Here is a 22,842-nt window from a genome sequence, read left to right as displayed (position 1 = left end):
GCATTTTTTCCCCTGCCTCTAATTAGAAGCCAGTAGGAAGTTTCTTTCTGTCTCTGCCATATTAAAAATCTCTTGGAAAGGCAAGTCTAATAATTTGATACTCTTGGCACACAATTGTACGTCAAATAAAAATAAAAGGAGGGGAGATGGGAAAACAGAACACTGGAAAACAACAAGATTTTGCGTATGCATGCGAGCACTGGTGCATGCATCTGCCAGAGTGGGCCTGCTTACAAGAATACATTGTGCTAGATGGATGTGTGTGAGAGACAGAGAGCTAGAGAAAGAGAGAGAAATTCTGTATGTGTGTGTGTGTGTTTCATTATCCAGCAGCCAGGTTTCTCACCTCACTTTTTTCTGGTCCCTCAGAGGAGCAGTCATTTCTCTCTGTCAGTCAGTCAGTGTTTGGGGAAATGATAGTGGGTTTTAGAGAAAGAGTGGCTTTGTTTGGGAAGGAGCAAGCAAGAATAGCACTGTTTCCTTTCATCATCATCCTTTTTCTGTCACCTCCTAACATTCTCCTCTATTACCTTTTCTCCTTTTGTCCTTTCCTTCCTTACTTCTCATCCCCCCCTCTTTCCCTTTCTCCTTTTCATTCCGGTCTTGCCCATCCCCACGCCAAGCGCTCGCTTCTCATCCCCCATCCTCACTCCTTCTGTTTCCCCCTCCCCGGACTGAGGCAGCGTGTTATTAGTAAGGCAGCCAATGTGCCTGTCGGTGTGTGTTAGAGAGAGATAAGCACAGGTAGAGAGAGTTACATAAGCCTCTGTTGATTACTGTGGAGGAGAGGGAGAGCAAAAAAAGAGAGTAAGAGGTGAGAGAGAGTGAGAAAGACCGATTGGTATACCTTAGTAAGTACATTGTGCTCTAATGTTGCCTGTATGGCTGGCTGGTGGGTGATAAGTAGGCCTAGGCTTCTGGGGCTGGTTGAAAGGACAGTCATTAGGTTGGACTTCGTAGACTGGCAGCTTGCTTCATAGATTGCGAGTTTGTTTTTGTTACTCTGTTTAACCGGAGACAAATAAACCTTTCTCAAGGTTTATTACATTAATATGGCATGACAGAGTGGTAAAAACAGAACAGGTGCATGGATTTAAGAAGCTGTTTTTATCTTTCTTAAAAATACCTGCATTGTTTTTCAAGGCTCGTTATATTCTACCAATTTTCACCAAGGAGCAAAACCGGTAAAGAAGCAATGCTGCTACGTATTATCTGCAGCTTGTTCGCCAGTATTCTCTACAAAAGTTAACATTTTAACGATCCGTGCTATTTGATTGGATCGTCTTTCTTTCCTATCATAAACACGGGCATTGTATTTTATTTTGACCAAATCCTAAATGTGCCATACTGCTGCAGTAAGTACTAACTAGCTTTCCAGCATGTATTAATCAATTGCTGAATATAATCCCCAACAATTACAATCTTTTAGTCCTCTCTTAGTAACACTTTCTAAAAACTGCAGAGCTCTGCTGTTTTAGGAAAATGCTCAGTGCTTTATTATATATTTGTGACGCAAACCCTGGAAGAAATGGGCTTGGGGCTCTGTGTCACAGTCGGGGTGGGAAGGTTGAAAGCTACAAGAGACTTTGGGTATTTTTTAATTAAATTTTCTGAAATAAGGAAATCAGAGAAATGTAATCTTTATCATTTCACGAGGCAGTGGAGATCTAACAGATGTTGAAGTGAAGGCGGTCTCACTGCAACAGTAATTGGATTCAGAATGCATTTCACATATTGACACCCCAATGGGATGTTGGGTGAACTTCGTGACGTGGCAGTACTTTCACTATTAGACGCACTGAGGAATTATGAGAACTCTAAATTTTAAGGCTTGTCAATATTTTTGCTGTGAATGTCGCAAAACCCATTCATTCTGTTTCATTACATGATCTGTGAGCATTCTTGACTGAACAGAGCCAACAGGCACAAGTACAGCATGTGCACACATTTTGCTCAGTAGAATTATGGGTGATGAGGTTTCCTGCCAACCAACCTTTCTCACCTACTTACAATGCTACTGTGCAACCTCAAGGACAAGAGAAGCTGGTGCATACATAAAACAAACAGAATACACACACACACACACACAAATCTTTTCTCTGTCTCGCTCTCATATAAACACTGCGGTTTGGTCACGCTCCATCGAAAATGGTCATGGACACCTCCAGTCCTCTTTCCGCACTTCATTCTTAATAGCACCTCTTCAAGTCATCACATAAGTATGTGCGTGCACACGTGAATGGGTGTTTGTGTGTTTGTGTCGGGCCTTCATCTGTATGCCAAGCGTTTGACTGGAGGCCCTCCAGCAAGAACCGGCTTAGAAGGAGCCCAAGGCCAAACAAGTGTGAGGATTAAAGGACGAATAGAGTCCTCTCTTCTGCACTCATCTCAGTGGAGGAAGTGAATGAGCAGTGCTCTCGTCTTTCTTAACTACCGCTGAGGTGCCCTTGAGCAAGGCTCTCGGAGTTGCCAAGCGCCTTATAGAAAAGTAGGGTTATTGCAGTTATCAAAGTAAACTAAGGCATTGGGGATATTTAAATGCCCAGCGTCCATTAGCGAAAAACTGTTATTTACTATACCTCAGAAACAAACGCACTGTTCCCCACTTTTCACACAACATATGCATGAAAACAACTGTAATATGTAAAGAAAGCTGTAGGAACAACAGAGGCTGTTGTTTACACTATGTACATCCCATTAGAATTGCTCGTTTTCCTGCTTCTATCAAGCTAATTAAAATGTGCAGGTACAGAGTTGGCACAAATGGAAATAAGGGAAGAGAATTTGTGAAAGGCTGTCTGGGGAGAGGGAGGTAGAAAGGTTAAAAAATGAGAATTTAAAAAAACATTTTTATGAAGTAAGAGTTAATGAGTTCAACCACCAGACATAAAGAAAATGCTGTGGTTCAAATCGGTAAAGACTCTGAGGTAAGAGGTTTCTTTGTGTATAAGTTCTAAAGTCAGAAAGTTGTTGCTTATATAGTTAAAAAAAAAAACTTTTCAGAAAAAGTAAACAAATTATGTTAGACTACAGAGAGCAAATTAGTTTTGAAAATTATTTTTATATTGCCATTCTTTCACAAGTCATGTTTCTGCTGCTGCAAAAGGACACTGATCACCACAGTTTGCAGTAATTGAGCTCCTTTTGTTGTGGTGACAGTTAAGAAAATACTTCCAGCACAGTATTTGAAAGAGGCAAGAAAATTGCAGAGAATATGCAAATCAGTTACCTGAAGAAAAATGAGACGAGCCAACAGGAAGTAGCGGGCTGGCATGAACAAAATGTGGAATAACAATAAGGAGTGCCTTTTAAGTGTGTGAGAGAGACTGCACACAATGATGCTCATACACAACATTCCCCTCTTCCTTACTTCCTCTCTTTTATTCAGCCTCAGTCACATAGACATGCCTGTGTGCACACAGTATTATGTAAATAGTCTCTTCGGCAGAGTGCTGCTGTCACTGCGCGAGCATCCTCTGGGCCATGCAGGCAGCCTCATTAAAACAAGGCACAGCATCCGTTAATAGATACACATATGTACACATATACGCATGTACATGTACACGTATAGAGATGCACACTTCTTAATACGCACAATGCACCAGTAAAGGACCCACCAGGGGAGCTTCCCTAAATGTTCCTCTCAGGTGGCAGTCAAAAATATCGCCACGGAAACAGCTCAAATGTCACGGAGAGCGGTGCATGAGGAGGGCGTGCAGGGGTGACTGCGACTGGAATGAGCGTAAGAAAAGACGTGACTTTGTGGCTTTAAACACCCTCTGGGTCAGTGCCACAGTGTGTGTAGCTGGTGTGTATGTGTGGGTATGGCTGTATTTGTGTTACTGTTAGAGTACAAAGCCATTTGCATTAAAAATACTTTACAATTTATTACTTTTTTTGCTTCTTTTACACTGTGGAGCATGATGTCATTGTTTATTTGTGTGGGATCTTTAAATAGGAGTAATCATGTGCAAAAGTAAGAGTGCTACTCAGCAGCACAGACATCTTTTAAATATATAGACAGTAAACCTTTGTCTGATACCTGTAAAGTAAAAGGGGCCCCTGTTTGTTTCTGATCTGCTGGCCCCGCAGGTGGCTCCAGAGGTGTTGGCTTTATCCGCTTTGATAAGAGGATAGAGGCTGAGGAGGCCATCAAGGGCCTGAATGGCCAGAAGCCATCGGGCGCTGCCGAGCCTATAACGGTCAAATTCGCCAACAACCCCAGCCAGAAGACCAGCCAAGCTCTTCTGTCACAACTCTACCAGTCACCTAATCGCCGATACCCTGGCCCCCTTCACCACCAGGCTCAGAGGTTCAGGTGAGTACAGGGGCAGGAGGACGACAGAGGAGAAGGTGGGGAGGGGAGGCTTTTAGGCAGTTACGACACAATCATTACTTATATCTCTATATGTGATGTGTCTAATGCAGAGTTTCCAAACCTTTGGCGCTGACCCAGTATTAAATCTTTACTATTAATTTGACGAGCCCAGGAAATTTCCAGTTGAAGTGGAGTGGCTGGTCCACTGTTCACTAATTTTGAAAGCAGCCTTGCAGACAGTAGGTTGTCCTTGAACAGCCAGTATGAGCAGCCTGATTTTTTTGTCAGAGACATCGCGTGATGAGCCATTTGGGGTGCGCCTGGTTCCAAAAGTAAAAGTCTTTCTCAGACCATTTCCCAGTCTCATTTAATTAACGTGATTATGTTACATGAGTCACTGTTGGAGCACTATTAAGGACGGACGCAAGATGCTCCAAAGTACAAAAGAGCAACAGCAGCATTATAAAAGACCTTTTTAATGAAAATCCGAAAGGATCCAAATGTGTCCACATAAGAACGCAAGTTTGATGTTATCTACAACCTTGTATGAACTCAAATTAATTCACTTTCAGTTAAACTTCAGGTAAATTTTTGAAACAATTGGAAGCCTGAGACAGCGGGCATCTGCTATAAAGTGATGAAAAGCACAATTTCTTAGAAAGAAAGCTAATTTAAAGTGATAGCTATAACATAACAGCATCATGATCTTGTTGCAGAGTCTTTTGTATCTAATTTGACCAAAAAAATGCATTAAAAGAAAAAGTAATAATAAAATAACAGGATTTCAGAGACTGAAACATACTTCCTAGAACCAGTGGCACCTCCTCCTTCCAGGCTCTTTTTCAGAGATGTTTTAAAGTAGCAAATTGAAAACAAAGTGTAGACATAAGATAATCAACAACATGATTGGGCCATCTGCTCACAAGGTTGGGAATCTCAAGTTGAATGTCATCTGCTTATGTAGAAATTAAGGAAAACAAGTAAAGTATTTACTAGAAAGCTTCACAAACAGCCATGCTTTGTGTATCGCACAATCTGAAACTAAAATAATTTGATTTAATGTTTACTGATCAGCTATCAGTCTTAAACTTCATACAGATTTTTCTTGGTCAACGTGAAACTCAGTGCATTCAATTTAGGAAACATGTCTACTCCAAACAACAGGCCTGATTTGGAAAACACGCACCAAGTGTCCATCATTATACAAAGTTAGATACCTCATTGGCCATTGCTTTATGTAGCCGTTATATGTCCGTGTGTCCGAGGACTGCAGCCTTTTGCCAAAATGATTGTTTGCAATGCAATCAGGTGTTATAATTATTCGTGCTCTCTGGATCAGGTGTTACCCTACATTTAGAAATTTAGGTGTCATATTTGTGGTTTGACATGTCTGAAAGGGCATGAATTTCATTTCGTGAAATTCAGTTTGCCATGCAGCGAGCAAAGATTAACTTTCCAGATACTCTTATTCATATCAGTCTGCTCAGCTTTTGCAAGTGCTATAAGGCCGACTGCTCTGCTCTGTTTTTAAAATTTTATTTCTTTAATTGTTTTATTAATGAAGTAGGAAGGTATTTTTTTGTTCTACACACTTAAGTCATGATAAGTACATCAAGTCACTTCCTCCATGTCCACAGGCTGGACAGTTACCATTAAACAAACCATACTGCAGATATTGTTAATCTTAAATTAGAATAGAATATGAGTATGTTGTTGCAGTAACATATATGCTAAAGAAGCACTGTTGCCAGAGGGTCAAATCCCTACTGGGGATGCACCAAAAATTAGCCGACCCCCTTTGAGCAAGCACCTGGCAACAGTGGGAATGAAAAACTCCCTTTTAACAGGATGTAACCTCCGACACAACCAAGCTCAGGGAGGGGCGGTCATCTTCCATGACCAGTTGGGTGTGGCGGGTGGAAAACAGGACAAAAAACACACTGTAGAAGAGAGGCAGAGATTAATAATAAAGTTTGAATGCTGTCTCCAGGTCCTTTAGCTTCCTCCCACATTCCAACGACATGCATGGGTTAGACAAGGTGTTTCGAATATTGCTGGGTTTTTACCATGTAAAGCACTTTGAGGCAACTGTTGTTGTGAATTTCTCACTATATAAATAAAACTGAACTAAACTGATGGACTGGCTCTAGCTCCCTTCGACCTTGAGTTGAATAAGTGGAAGAAGATGAGAAAGAGTCAGAGGTTTCCTGTCTTTGATAAGCTTCATTCTTTTCAACTTTACACACGCTTGAGTAACAGTTGGACATGTTGAATGCGATTCAGTATCGAGTATCATGTTTAATTTCTCACACCTTTAACGAAGCAGATTTTATGAAAACGGGTTCAGAATTAAGTCATTTCTATAGTTTGTTTACTAGCAGATCCTGACTGGTCCAGCATGAGAACTACCCAGACACACATCAAATCACAAACACAATATCTGTGTTTCTATATCTATGGTAACACTTATATTCAGAGAGCATGAGTCACCCCAGTGTCTGTGTTACAACAATGCTGCACTTTCTCTCCTGTGAACAGTCATTTGGCAAAAGCATCCTCTGAACAACAGGTGTGAGCATTGCACCTGGTGCAGGTGTCCGTAAGTCAGCGAGAGCTCTGCGTGGGTCCACCCAGATCAGAGAGGAACTGTTCATAAGAGACTGTGGGGTTCTGTCATTCACAACTACATGTTTCCCCTCATTTCATCATGCTGCCATCGTGTCGATGCTTCCAGGCATATTCAGGCCTGGGCAAAAACACATATTAGGAATATCTTTTTTTTTCCCATAATTTTTGCAAAACAAAAAGATACATTTTTACTGTTAGGTATTGTCCTTTAATTTTACACTCATTCTGCACGATGTTGTCCACTGTTTTGGACCGAAAGCTATCACCCCTACCAGACATGAAAGACATGAAATACTATAAATACTGCATGAGTCTGTGACTGCATTACAAGCTGACATTATTCAAGAGACTGAGGCCTTAAATCCAGTCAGCAGAGGGCCAGTTAAAACAAATCATTACAAAATGAATATCAGGATTTAAATTTTAACCCCATTTCAGCTTCCCAAAATTAATGTTATCTTCATGTCTTTAAAAAATGTTTTTGCCCAGGTCAGTAATCTTAACACCAAGTTAATATACAGTAGTTCGTACACTGTGTGGCATCCTACCCAGTCATATGCTGTCATTAAAGACCCAAACATCATCATATTATGGCACCTAGAGGTAGTTTGAGCGTACTCCTTAAGCTCAAGTTACCTTTCACCTGAGTAACCAATAAGAAAACAGAAACAGCACACTATCATATTATCCAACAAGAATGTTTTAGAACTGAAGACAGAATATGTGCTTACACAATTTCCTCTCTTTCAATAACACTAAGCCGGTCGTGCTGTTTACTCTCCATCAAAGTCAGAGCTTGGAAGGTATTTTTCTTCTGGAGCAGCTTCCCTGGTGTGACACCTGAGCGATGTAGCGTGGCTGTGTGTCTGTGATACGCCAAGCCAATTTACAGGCTCTGCAGGAGAGCTGTCGCTTCTCATCACAACTCACAACCACAGTACACTTCCTTACCGTGTCCCTGTGTTCCTGCTCTCTGCTCCCGAGCCCTTTGCTAAAATCCTTAACACTTAAAAGTTATAAATGGGGTTGATATGTGTGGTTTCCAATTTTTTAACAAAATTTAAGAAGGACTAAGGATGAAAAACTGCATTTATTCAGAACCGATCTCTTGTTTTGCTTACTTCCAACTATTTTTGAAGTTAGACACATTTTATGTGCACCTAGCAACGAGTACTGGAAATAAAATCCACCATAGATGCTAAAGTTGTTTTAGATAGTAAGAATGTTGTTTAGGAGACCCAAGTTTTTAATAAATCGTCTTGGCACAGTACAATCCTGCTGCAGCGATAATTACATCTGTCCTGTGTGAGTAAATCATGTGGGCCTGCCGTAACGTAAGCTAATGTATAATGTGCTCGTACGGTCCCTCTCCAAGACGGCAAACATAATCGACTCAAGCACAATACGCGAAGCCCTAGATCCCCGCTTGCTTCCAATCCTCTGTCGTTAACTAATGGTACTAATTAGCAAATTAGCCTTATTATATCCAGGGCAGGAGCCAATTTTAATTGAACAGATTTTTGTTTCAAAAAGGAAAAGACAAAAACGCCCATTCCACCATTAACATGCATTGACAGACAGCACAAAAGCCCTATTGTTTGCATCCAGCTTGGAGAGGCAGCGTGAAAAGCTGGCAGAGTGTTTGCGTGGCGAGCTTGCATCAGTGTGGATTCGTACATGTTTGAGAGAAAGGAGAGAGTGTGTTAGCAGCAGGTTGTTTTGTTGTGGCCCAACGGCCCATCGGCCAGCAGATGTCTTCATGCTCCCGAGCCTGGAGCGCCTCTCCTCTGAGCATCCTCTCCAATTGACTCATTTACCCACAAAGCAGGCTGCTCGTTCCCTCCCCACGTAATGAGCTAATTACTGTTTTAATAATTCCGTATATCCTTTTCTCCACTTTTGTTCTTTGTTTTAGGGCTGCTTTTGTACTGCTTGGTAATTTTAAGTGAGAACAGTGCTACAGTGCAGACACACCATGAAGCCAAGCAATAAGCAGGTCTATCATTTACCCAGAAGGTTTATGTAAACTGTGAAAAGGTTATGTAATTTACCTCCAATGAGGGGTTTCAATGTAGGTCACCACATTATCAATTTATTTACAAAATTGAGCAGTTCCCTCAGAAGATTATGTCTTGAAATTAATTTGTGAAATTAATATTTTTGAACACAGGTTAGTACAATGTTGCAGTGTTTTTCATTTATAAGAGAATTAGCTACAATTACCTGGCATCCTGGTGTTAAATTGTCCCTGATTAGAAGATTACTAATCTGTTATCTCTAACAGGCAGAGTAAATTTCATTTAACCTGATTAATACAAATAGTACTGTGATTATTATTATTAATATGCAAGATATTTACTACAAGGCTGCACAACTGCTTAAATAATCAGGATGTGTGTGTGTGATATAGGCTATATTTCAAGGCAGTGATAACGTTGCCTTGAAATATAGATTATTGAAATTTAACATTCTTTAAAATGTGCACCGCATGGAAGATTGTGTGCCTGTGTGAGTTCCTGTCTTTGCAAGGAAGCAAGAGAAAAGGAGAAACAACCCTGACAGTCGAATCAAAGTCAGAGAGTTTGTAGTGTTTTCAAGAGGAACGAGGCGTCGCTGGCCAGCTGTTGCTCAATAAGCCGTTGCCCCTGTCCATTAGGCCAGAGGAGTTAATAAGACATGAGACAGGCCAGACCCAAGTGAGGAATGAAGGTCATTGAGTCACTAAGCAGGCTGCATCCATCCAAGAGGGCCAACGTTTCATACAGCCCACAGGTTTCCGAAGCCCAGCTCACAGACAGACACACAAAGCCTGCCTGGTTCTTAAACAACACACAAATAGTAGTTCACCCCAGATGACTGCAATGGCTGTAGCTCGCAGGCAGAAATTATTACGAAAGCAGAACATCTCCCCAAATCTAACCCTTTTAGACAGAGCACACCCTCTGACTAACACGCTGCCATTCCACCCGACCTGTTAGCACTTAACAGGTTGACCCCAGCCACAAAGACAGCATTCACAATTTCACGCCTAGTTTAACATTCAGTTGTGCTTTTGTGTTTTCCCATCGCATAGAAACACGACTAATCATCGTCACCTCTCTCGCTCACCATCGTTCAAATGCCAAACCATTACACTGACAGAACTCTTGATCATTTCCTGCCATCTCAAGTGTTCTCTTAATCGAGTTAACACAAATTCAGGAGCGTAGAACCTGAAAATAAATTCTCATTTACCTCCATCGTAATAAACCATCGATGTGGTGTCATAAATTGTATGGATACCCACATGCAAGATTACGATTTGCAATTGTGTAGCATTGCGGCTAGGCTATCATACTAGTATGGCCTAGAGCAATGCTGTGCTAACACACTGCCTGCCCTTAGTGTTATGTGTGCAACTGTAATCCTGAACTGTGACCAGTCAACTGCTGTGTAAGAATTAAATGGTCGCACCTACAGTAATATTAACGTGCCCGATTGCAGGGCTACGATGAGGCCTACGAAGAAGCTCAGTGGGCGACTGAGCGAGTGCAGAGCATACTGATTGTACTGTAGATTCACTGATTAACTGATGATAGCATTTTCTGGTGGGGCTCCTCAGTGTAATGGACCAACTATAGATGGGTTTGTTTGTTCTTGAGTGAGGAGGGCCATGCAGTTCCTGCAGGGACTTAACATTAGTTCCATTGAGTGAGTCGACCATCTGCCCACCATTAACCCCAGAACCCTCCTTCTCTTTACAGGCTGGACAATTTGCTTAATATGGCCTATGGCGTAAAGAGGTAATTAAAAACTTCACCCAATGCCAGATGTCCATGTTGACTCAGTGATTTTTCAATATCCTTTTTTCCTGTTTGTTTTTATTATTTATTTTTTATTATTTTTTTCCTTGCATTTTTGCAATCACTTTGCATTTGCAAATTTGTTCAAGGTCAACTGCATTCTTGGTTCTTTGATTTGTTTGTATGTTTTTCCCCCGTCAGCTTCAGTTGGCTTTAAAACCTTCCCAACCACTCAAAGTGTAAAAAAAAAAAAACCCCAATCAGCCTTGTTTTCAGTGGTGATGAATTTGCTTTGTTTTGATTATGAAAGTGCTGGTGTTGTTTGGATTGTTTTGGGTTGTTTCAACAGATTTTGTTCTCTGGTGTAAAACTTCTCATTTCTAGGTGTGTTGGTTTTATTTCTACTGGATTCAGGTTCTCCTGCCTTGTCGCCATAAATCTAGAGCTTGGTCTCCCTTTAGGGTCAAATTTTAAATTTGTCACTGTGAATGTATGTTAGAATCAAACATTTTGTCAGTCAGATACAACCTATGACAAAATAAAAATTTTGCACACATTCTTGGTAGTGCTAATAGAATTCAAGAAAAGTTTAGCTAGGACTTCTGATAAGGCTAGATGAACCTGGATCCCTGCTGGAAACAGGAAATGCTGTTTCACTGCAGACAGTTCCAGCTTTGCTCAGCACTGCTCTGCTCAAACTCCTTTCCTTCGCCTCCATGTTTCATTTTGCTTTCTCACCAGCATAGGTGTTACATAACCCAGAGCAGCAGCCACTGTGGTGATAGATGTTCCATGTGCTGACGGTGGCACCTTGCATGTTGCAAGCACAGGGGGCATCATCAGTCAGTCAGCTTAGAAACTCAAACAGAACCCAAGGTTTAGCTCGAGAGATATTTTCTCTTTGCAAGTTCCTCTAAAAACCTGTAATTTTGCCAAACAAGATCATGTTTTTGCAGAATAACACTCTCATAGTGATGCAATATGACATTCAAAGGTTTAACGCTCTCCAGTAAGCACTTTACCCTCAACCCGAGTCTTTACATCATTTTATTAAAAGGTGAAAATAGGTGTCTGATTTAGCGGTCCTGATTGCAAAGCATGTCATCAAGTTGCAAGTGTTTTTCAGTGATCTGGGGCTATTTTTTGAAAGGAAAGAGAAGGAAAGTGTTAAGAGCTGGAAATGGTTTAGCGTTAGAAAGGACAGAATAGATATCTGGTCAGCTACACAGTTGCTATGCAACCCGTGGTCTGGTCTGTAACATTGGTTAGTGCTCGGTCCCACTCTGGTGGGTATGCTTGCATACACGCTTACACCCATACGCACACATACATACAGGCACACTCATTTCCACCTTCACAAATCCAGTGTAAGCTAGCCTTCATTTAGCCAGAAACCTGACGTTGTCCAGCTTAAATTTACAATTGGCATGAAGTTTTTTTAAACATAAGAGAGGCCTGAGTGTGGCTGAGCATGTCAGACAGTGAGGCCTTTTACGATTCATCCTAAAGGATCCTCTCAACAAGAAAGGGAGGCCACATGATTTGGTGTCTATTATAACCTAGTTTCTTGTTGCAAGAGTCTTGTGGTGGTAGGTAATTTTAAAAAAAAAATAGATCAAAATATTGCAGATTTATAACTATGAGTCCATGTCATCTTAATTATACACACTAATTTGATCTAAATCACAAAAGTGTAATTGCTGCAAAGAGCTCCTTACGGTTGATGATCTTGCTAACCTGAGGCAAGTATTAGCATCCAAAACAACTGCAAGCAAACTCTGTATGACCAAAGTCATGCAGGAAGGTCGTAGTGATTGACCACATATAGTCACTGGAAACAGGAGGCTCTGGGCCCCGAGCAGCAAGCAACGCTATCGATCAGTGCCACGAGCTCTGGAGTAGAACAGATCAGAACGCTCTGCAGGAGGGGAGAAGGGGGGAGGAATACACTTTGTACCTTAATGCCACTGGGCTGTAAAGTGCTTCCATTTTCCATTTAGTTTGCTCCCTCTTCCCTCCCTCCTTTTCCTTAAGAAAGCAGCCATCTCTGAGACAGCTGCAGCAAAGCGGAAATCTCAATTAAAGCACTCCCAATAATGCCTATAGTCGTTTCTTGAAGAGAGGTGGCATAAGAAATGAACCTTTTTATCTCATTTACCTTTTATTTAAAGGTGGGGGTATTTTTTTCTCCTCTCTCTTTCCTTTGAGCGGAAAGGCAATTAAGTGAAGTCAACTGAGGATTCAAATCTCTTGCATCACAAGAAAAAGGAGAAGATTATGAGGCGAATGACAACAGATTTAGCAGGCTGGTGCATGATCTTTCATGAATTTCTAGCAACAGTTTAATTCAGCGACTTCCTGCAATTTAACACCTAAAGGAGCCACTCAGGGGCACAAAGAGAAAACCTTCATCTGCATCTCCTTCAGCAGAAATACAGCATAGCGCACACAGCGCCGTCATCATTCCAGACAGGAGACTTTTCAGAGCCAAAGAGTTCTTGCAGGATTTAGTGGCAGCTTAGCAAACGAATGCAGACTGCCCTGACATATTTGCACATACGTTCGTACGGAGTACTTGCATGTTTATCTGATATGGTGTGGTTTGGCTTTGAGATCAGTGGCTTGACCAGACTATTTGGCTGTAGAGAGTAGCGTGCGATTCAGGCGAGGATCATGGCAGGACCTTTTTGTTTTTCACTGGTTAGGGCGATTTCATGTACAGCAGATGCAGACACTGTTTCTCTGTGTGCCTCAACTTGCCCAGTTAACGCTTGCCGTTTTCTCTTCTTCCTCCCAACTGTGCCTCTCCTCTCAGGTTTTCACCTATCACTATTGACAGCATGACCAGCCTGGTTGGCATGAACATCCCCGGGCACACGGGCACCGGTTGGTGCATCTTTGTGTACAACCTGTCCCCAGATTCAGACGAAAGCGTGCTCTGGCAGCTGTTTGGGCCGTTCGGCGCAGTCAACAACGTCAAGGTGATCCGTGACTTCAACACCAACAAGTGCAAAGGCTTCGGCTTCGTCACCATGACAAATTACGACGAGGCGGCAATGGCCATCGCCAGTCTCAACGGCTACAGGTTGGGCGACCGCGTCTTGCAAGTCTCCTTCAAGACTAACAAGACACACAAGTCCTGAACTTTACCAGGTAGAAGCAGTTGCCCCGCGACTTTGTCTGCTCCAAAATTGCCCCCAACCCCCCCTACCCCCACCTCCACCCATCCCTTAGCCCCTTCAGTCACTACCACTACCACCCTACTACAGCCATCCAACACAGCAAACTCCAACCGGAACATAAAGCAACCAACAAACCATCAAGCAAATTGAACTAGAAATGGCTTATATTATAACTTTGGACCTATAAGCCAACGTTGCCTAAGTATTACAAAAATGAAATGATGAAAACGTTCACAAGTTTTGGGAAGCTCCTGCGATAATGCAGGCTTCTCTTTGTTGTATATTCTTTCTGTTTCTTGTGGTTGTTATAATGTTTTTTCTCTTCTGTGTAAAACAGTAGCAAATCCCTGTATCCCCTTAATTTCAGAGAAGAGAACGTCCTCTTTCGATTGGAGCCTTTTCTCTGTCTTGATTCAGGATTTGTTTTTCTTTTGTAAATCCGGATCCACTGTCGGTAGTATTATATACCTCCCCGTCTAGTAAACGGGAGGCGGCTCTTTTTTAAATTGGTGAACCATTCATTCATTTTTAGCGTGTATTTCAAAGCGTCCCCTTACCGATTACAAACGGGATTCCATGGGATCCCGGTAACTCTGATGTAGAAAAAAAATAAATTTCTAACATTGTTTTTGTTTTGTATCGCAAACAAAACATAATGTCTTTCCTCACTTGGGGTTCAGGGAGATGGGGCAAGGGAGGGGATGGGTTAGCTTTGCTGATGACACGTTCAGTAATTTAAGAAAAAAAAATATCACTGTTGCCAAAGAGAAGATCTCTTTGCTTGGAAAAAAAAACACGTTTAGAAAAAGATAAAAATAAATAGAAAGATCTATTTTTATAAATGATAATTAAAATAATAATTATTGAAGAATTTTTACAAGAATCTGGATTTGAAAAAAAGAGAAAAATATTTTGACTGGCTAACTAGGGGGGGCCGGGGCGGGTGGGAGGGGGCACCACCTTGTCTTGTCGTTCTGCCGTGGTACTTTATAGGATCGGAGGTTGTTTTTTGGGGAATCCAAGTTGGTAGCGATTTTGTAGATGGAAGGTTTTGTGAACAAAGGATGCAATCTGAGGCAGGTGATTTTGGTAATTTTTCACACATGTACTAGTGCATAATTATTCAGCGATACCCAAAAGGGAAGGGAGAGGGGTCTTTCCGAGGCCTAACCATCCTCACAGTCCAGAGCCCAAAGCAAGAAGACCCTTTGTCCGCTTGTTTTCCTGTTTTTGTCATCAGTCGATATGGGATCTCAGTAAATAGATATATACACATCTATCCATTTAGAAGCATACTATACATTATCTATATCATTTTCTTCGCTCTTACATTTGAGAAGAACTTCCTTTTAGCGATCAACAGTAGGTGCTATACTACATTATTCACATATCTTAAATATCCAAGTTTGTTGTTCTATGTGTTGTTTAAAGAAAAAAAACTACTTTGATGTTGGCATTGAATTGAGCTGCTGTTCTTTGTTTAATATTTGTTTAATGTTGGCCCAGAAATCTGGTGAGACTATTTCTTTACTGAATAATCAGATTTGACTAAATCGGGCCTTGTAAGAATCACTGAACAAATTTTTTATTTGTTTTTGGGGGTTTTTTTTGTTGGTTTGCTGACTTTTAGGTTACTTGCTGAGCGTGAAACGTTTGTCAAAACTTAATGATGATTAGCTAGTTCCGTTAGTCTAGATATTTGTTTCCTTAAAAAGGATCTATGACAACTGTGTCTTTATTTGCTGTGTACAAATAGATGATATATATAAATATATATATAGTCTACATTTGTTTTACAATATCTACTGTACTATCTGAGTTGTCACTGTTCTTTTGTTCGTTTGAGCTTGTCTTTTTCATATGACAATTTATTATGAAGTGGTGGTTCAGTTACTTAGAAAAACTTGTGAGGAAACTGTTCAATTGTTGTCATGTTGCTTGTGGAGAAAAAAAATTGGATTAACTTTTAGTTAACTACCGCGGCAAAAGAAACCGAACAAAAGCTTAGAGTATAAACGTGTTGGTTTAACGGTTTGTTTCCTTATCTATTTTTGAAACTATTTATTTTTCTATTTATTTGTATTTATTCTATATTTATGATTCATTAATTTATCTGTGTATTTATGTATTTATTTGTTTGTTTCATTGTCTGTGTATTTGCGTGATTCTGGTACAGGGAGGGGGGCGTTTCTGAGCAAAAGGGAACAAAGCGACTAGTGGAGAGGCTCTTCCAGTAGTCCACTGCACTGAGAGAACTTTTAGTACGTTTGTGCTTTGTACCAATATATCAAAATTACAATATAAAAAAAATCTAAAAGTCAAGAAAACTGAAAAAAATGTCTGGAGGGTCGGGGGACGCTCTTCCCTTATTACTAGAAACAGTTACTCGCTATGCATAACCTAGTTAATAGTTCAATTTGCTATTGCTTTTTTCTTGTCTTGTTAAAATGAAATCTTTAGATCTTTTTCAATAAAGTTTAGTCTTAATAGAATGTTATAAACAGTCGTTCTGGTTCAATATAACCTGTGATAAGTTTGTGTAGTTCTAATAAGCCACTCCGTCCACACCCTCCCTCCACTTACTACCGCTTTGTGATGAAACCTTATGCAAAAATGTGGGTCTGAAAGCATAGTTTTCCGTTTCGGTTAGCATTTTGTATGACATTCAGCTCTCGGAGGCTCGGGCAGACAGACATTAAAAATTGTTGTTCGAGGGTCATTCATTGCACTGGACTAAATCGGTCAAAGAGTCAGAACTTATTTTTAAGAATGTTCATCATGTTTTCAAATGACGTACCAACAAAGCTTTGAGAAATTGTTACCATTGCACACCAACTGTTCTTTCCAGCAGTTGTTGCTATACATAAGAAGTACTCTGGAGGTATAAAAAGGGATTGTACCGATTCTATATTTTATATACTCTAATATGATATATATTATATATTTTGAAAGGTGAAAGGTAGGGGGAATGGTTCCAGAAGTATAAATATAAGAAATTGGATTTTTTTTGTTTGTTGTTAAGACTTGAAAACATGAAGGAGGTGTGCGGAGAGCATTTGAAACACTCAGACGCATGCTCGCATAGTACATCCTCCTCTCTCACACCTCACTCATCTGACAAGCTGGGTCATTTAATATCATTACCATTATCCAACCGTCATCTTTGCCATCCTGTTGCTTAATGTTCGAAAATGTCATGACAGCAACAAACCAACCAACCAACCAGACCCCTTCATGCTCCCCGCTGCAGTCGGGAGCTTGAATTATGCAACGACCCCAGTAGAATGTTCTGATGTGTGAACTTATTTCCTACACTGTATGACTTTTGAACTCTTACGATGCGTGCCTGTGTTCCGCCTAAACCCTGTATGCACGTGTGTGTGTGTGTGTGTGTGTGTGTGTGTGTGTGTGTGTGTGCGTGCGCGCGCATTTGTGCATGTTTGTATGCATGTTCCTTTAAGTAACTGTGTGCGTGTTGTGTGTTTGTCCACATGCGTTTGTTAGTGTGGAGTACATCCATGTGTGTATGTACAGTATATACATATGTTCAGTGTCTGTGCTTTCCTCTTTGTTTTTTTTGTTTTTTAATTAATTTCTTGGCACATATATACAGATGTGTGTGTCCCTGAGTGCACCTGCGCGCGCAAGTGACTGAGACAGCTCAGAATGTGTGTGCGAATGTGTGTGCATGTCAGGGTGTTTGAAACATGGGGCTGCGTCACCTCGCTCTATGCCCAACCCCTATGGCTCACACCATCCCCTGTAGCGCCTTATAGTGGCAGCCTGCCAGTAGGAACAACGCAGCCAGTAGTGGAGGAGGGAAGGTGAACAGAGGAACTAGGCTCTTCTTGTCAGTTTTCATTTTCCTCCTGAGACGTGTTTGTTTACTATCTGAAAAATCTATAAATGAAATCTTTAAAGACAAAAAAGACGAAAAAATGTTCACGGGGCCCCATGACCGCGGCTCTCTCTACTCTCTCCTGCTTATGTTATTACTTAACAATTATCAATGATGATTATTATGATTATTATTGCTATTATTCTTAGTATTCTTATTCTTATTATTAATCCAATTACTGCGATGAATGACTTCATGTTATCCTTGCTAGTTTAGGTCATTTCTGAAACTGGAAACAAAATAAAAATCTTGCTGTAAATGTTTGTTTTTTCTTTTTCATAAAACTGTTGTGTTTGAATTATTTGTACTTTTGAATGTTGGGACAATAAAATGAGGTGTTAAGAGCTCTGATGTTTCATTTTTCCTCACATCCCTTCAAGGTAGGAAATCTTTTTGTGATTAACACTGTGAAAGGGTCTAACTTGAGGATGAGATGTCCAAGTGTCATCTGTGACTAAAAACTAGAAATAATCGTTAAAAACGAATAAGTGAGCTAGGTCAAATCAACTCTAGCTTTCATGCAGGACTCAAACCCCAGTCTTCTGCGTGAAAGTCCTTTGTTGCTCTTTTTACTAGGCCTCCTCCATCTGTCACAGTGTATAAAGTTCATCATCCTATATCATCTTAAATGTAAAAATAATTTACTCGTTTCAATTGTTTGTATCTGTTGATCAACCTTTGTTTTTGTGGTTAGAGCTACATTTATTATGCATTTTAATAGTCAGTGTTCTTATTCAAACATTTAAATTAGTGTGTAATGTAGATCTTTTGGCAAAATCTACTTTGCATTGCTTAGCCTGACAGTGAAGTTTTTAAATGTACCAATTTGCTGCTTTGAACAGCTCTTTATCCTTGAAAACTAATTTTTATCTTGGGTTCAGGGAAACTTGAGGCCATTTGCATTTTCTTTAACTGAATAAGTAACTCCCAAAAAGATTGTTTCTGTCCATGTGGACGTAGCATGTTCAGTGGGAGAAATGTTTCATCACTCATTAGTCTCTGCTGACTGCAGGTTTCTCCAGCCTTATAAACAGCACCTTTACACAATGACTGAAACTAGCACCACTGGCAAACAACGTGAGGTCAGTTTCTTGATCATTAATATGTAAATTGTCATATCATTGATCAACAACCACTGATCTATGACAACTGAGACAAATCCTAGTAGTGTAACTGATCACAGAAACAGCAATTCCAAACCCAATACTTATGAGCCCCTGAAACAGAAGTGGTAACAGGAAGAGGGAAGAGGGTGATAGATCGTCTGAAGCAGTTAGAACAGGACAATACTGACCAGACTTCATACCACAGGCTATACACCCAGGGGAATCTACACCAAGTCTATATGGTTTACCAAAGATATAAACACGGCCAACGTTTAAGACCAAATGTCTGTATGATCAACTCAGTCACCTATAACATCTCTCTTTTCTATCCTACCCTGGAACACCACTAAGTCATTGGTTCAGGTTTGCAGATGACACCTGGGTGAAAGTGAAATCTCAGGATGTACCACAATTCACTGATCACATTAACTCGATGGGCCAACACATCAAATTCACCAGGGAGGATATGAAAAGTGTCAAGTTAGCCTTCTTAGACTGTGAGATTTCCATCAGTAATGGGGGACATCTAAAAGCTGATGTGTACTGGAAACCTACACATACGGATCAGAATTTAAGGTTTGACTCTCATCATCCACTGAAGCATAAACTGAATGTCATCAGGACTCTATAACATAGAGCGAACACTATCCCCACAGACACAACGGCCAGGGAAGCGGAAGAACGTCACATCAAGAAGGCTCTTGAGTAAATGTGGTTATCCCAGCTGGACATTTGTCAAAGCTGGGAAGGCGTCTAAAGAAAGCTCCAGGCGATCCGGGAGAGACGCATTTTTTCTAAACGCCACGTCTCTGTGGTTTTAAACCCCAAAACACCCTGCACCAAAAAATGGTCCATCCCAAGGATCGGGTCCCGCGACACAGAGTAACATAGTGTACGCTGTTAAGTGCCAGGAGGATTGCCAGGATTTATACATCGGGGAAACCAAACAACCTCTGGTGAAGCGGCTGGCACAACACAGAAGAGCTACCTCGTCAGGCCAGGACTCTGCAGTCTATTTACACCTACAGGCCAGTGGACACTCTTTCAATGATGAGGATGTACATATCCTGGACAGGGAGGAACGCTGGTTTGAGCGTGGAGTCAAGGAGGTCATTTACGTGAAAAGCGAAAGACCATCTCTGAATTGAGGAGGGGGCCTAAGGGTACATCTTTCACCATCTTACAATGCCGTGATTGCAGCCATTCCTCAACTCTGTGAATGGTACTCATGGCCATTGATCAGTGGTCTTTGATTTGACAATTTGCATGTTAATGATCAGGAAACTGATATCCCAGCCCATTGTTCATCAGTGGTGCTAGTTTCACTTATTGTGCAAATGTACTGTTTATAAGGTTGGAGAAACCTGCAGTCAGCTGATGTCAGTCGGATGTGTGACGAAACGTTTCTCCCACTGAAAACGCTACATCGAGATGAACAGAATAAATTTTCTGGGATTTCCTTACCTGGATGATTGATCATGCATCATGAACAAGTAATTACTTATAAGACCGCTCTTAAAATTATCAGAAACATTAGTTGAAGCCCTGGTGTTTTATTCTTCTTTTATCCCCTCTAACATGATTCAAAGAGCTAAAAGTAGTTTTACCACACAACAGACCGGCAACAGTAAATCACAGATTTAATCTGCGTTCACTGTGACCTTTCAGCTACTCAGGGACAGTCACAACTATGAGGTAGTAACACTGCACACATAAAACGCAGTGCTGATCTCAGTCAGGCCTGTAAGGTGCAGCTATAGGACAAGAGGGAGGAATGAGGTGTAGCCACATCAGTGAGATTATACTGCCCCCTGTATCTCCACTAGAGTGCCTTTGTGGCACTGTGCTCCTCCTCACATAGTCAGCATACTGTGTAATTTACAAAGAAAATGTAGTAATAAAACACAGAGACCTCGAGCAATCTCTTACTGGATGGAGATGCTTTAAAGTTTTAAGTGCTTTACATGGTTCGAACTGGGATTAAAAACATTTGAGAGGTGAAATGAACAAAATAAAATCAATTTTAAATAATGCAAAATCCATGACCAGCACTCAAGCTAGAAAGTACGAGATAAGCCTTGTGAGTCATTTAGAAGATTTTACAGTTTTTCTTGATTAAGTTGACTGCTGCATCACAGCATGACTGTGACTGAAAACTGAAATACTGGAAATATTACAGAAAATACATGTAAACCAAAATAAAATCTATTACAGAAGGAGAAATTGCCACTTTTGAGACTCACTTTAATATGCCATGCTTTACATGCTGGTAAAGAACAATACAGATGTGGCACCTTTGAAGGCCTGCAGACTGATTGCTCAGTGAAGATTTGTGTGAAGGAGTGTCAAACAGCTGTGCATTGATTTCATACCGATCTAGGTAGTTTCTAATAGTTAGGAATAGGTGATTTCTGTTTGGTTACCATAGCTAAAACAATGGGGTTTGGACTGCTTGAATGACATTTTTGTTAACTGTTTTGCTAAAGGGTGTGGAAAATGTGTCAATCCAATGAGAAAGGGTTAACACATTTCCAAGCGGTATCTTCTGCTCTGCTGAGATAGTCATGATGAAAACTGAGTGGGTTTCAGTTTCTTTAGGCAGGTGAAAGCAATCAAGAAAAACTGTAACTGTTAGGTGACGGCTGTGTGCAAACAGGAATAGGACCCAAGATGCAGACTCCGGAGACAAACTTAAACCAAAACAGCTTTAATGCTGAACGCAAACATAACATAACTGGGAAAAACTGAAAATAAACTAACACCGGTGGACTGGCAAAACACACAGCAAAATAAACGGTAGATCGCAACACAGACACAGAGAAACACAGGGCTTAAATACACAGAGGGAGCAATCAGGGAATGAGTAACAGGAGGGAAACACAGCTGGGACAAATCAGAACTGACGAGACCAAAGAAGCGTAAACTGAACACACTGAGATAAGACAGAGACCTTCAAAGTAAAACAGGAAACACATAACACAGACTCACATGCAGGCACTACAGAGGGAACAGAGACGTGGGACCAGGGCAGACACAAACACTGACTGGATGTGGGGATACAGCAGACAGGGAAGACAGCAACTATGGAACACAGACAGAAAACCAGAACACTAAAACTCTAACCAACCCCACCCAGAGAACCTAAACTAAGAATGATCCTAAAACCCATAAAGCAAAGCTAGAATATAATGAAATAACAAAATCAAAGAACCAAAAACACAAAACACTGGGTCAACGACCCAGGGACCCTAACAGTAACTTGGATTTTTTTTTCTTGTAATGGTCAATTTTTTGGGTGAGAAATATCAGATTGAAATTTTTGGAAAGATACAATAATTAATTATTAAACGCAACATGCAGGTTCATCAACATCAGGGTTCACTATAAGAACTTTCTGTTACTGTCTAACGTAACTTATCCCAACGACCCCAACATGCACTGATGTTACGAGCTAATCAAAGTTATTCACCTGATCTGTCAGTAGTCATAATTTGGTTCATTAATGCCAGAAGATAATTTGGGAACAGGAGTACGGGGAGGTGGGTCTTAAAAATAATGGCTTTAAGGGCCATAGGGCATAGGGTATCTTCAAGAGTCAAACTAAAGGAAAGGACGATTTGTCCCTGTAATTAACTGGGAACCTCAACTGAAGTATTTCACAATTTTAGTCCAATACATAAAATCAACAGAACCGGAGAAGCAACGGAAGTGGATATTGAAATAACCTTGAAACAAAACTTTGTGTCTGTGTTTAGCTTTAATGCCCAGTAGATCAACCCAACATTACAGGTTTATAATCAAAATCACACCAAAGAGCTTTACAGCACTGGCAGAGGAGATGATGGCTGTTAGACGGCGATGTGTTCAGCCACGCTTGTCTTCCCTCTCCTGCTGTTAGCAACTTAATGATCCTCCACTGTCATCAAGG

At 40.8% G+C, this 22,842-nt stretch overlaps 1 protein-coding gene across 6 annotated transcripts in view; it reads left to right on the top strand.

Annotated features, from left to right (window-relative positions):
• elavl4 (ELAV like neuron-specific RNA binding protein 4) overlaps positions 1–14,841 on the top strand; it is a gene marked incomplete at its 5' end in the record, with an annotated part of 72,134 nt that extends 57,293 nt beyond the window's left edge. For 4 of the 6 annotated variants that reach the window (XM_080877460.1, XM_080877458.1, XM_080877461.1 and 1 more), the window contains 3 exons: positions 4,093–4,318; positions 10,690–10,728; positions 13,544–14,841. In XM_080877460.1, the coding sequence (XP_080733586.1) occupies positions 4,093–4,318; positions 10,690–10,728; positions 13,544–13,871 (593 nt within the window). In that variant the 3' untranslated portion in view covers positions 13,872–14,841. The remainder of the gene's footprint in view (positions 1–4,092; positions 4,319–10,689; positions 10,729–13,543) is intronic. The other 2 variants (XM_080877459.1, XM_080877462.1) reach the window with 1 other exon arrangement.
• Between the last annotated feature and the right edge of the window lie 8,001 nt (positions 14,842–22,842).

The sequence above is a fragment of the Rhamphochromis sp. 'chilingali' genome, assembly GCF_963969265.1.
Source record: "Rhamphochromis sp. 'chilingali' genome assembly, chromosome: 3".
Classification (NCBI taxonomy): Eukaryota; Metazoa; Chordata; class Actinopteri; order Cichliformes; family Cichlidae; genus Rhamphochromis; species Rhamphochromis sp. 'chilingali'.
Note: the sequence above shows the minus strand (reverse complement) of the source record. Positions and strands in the feature narration are given on the sequence as shown.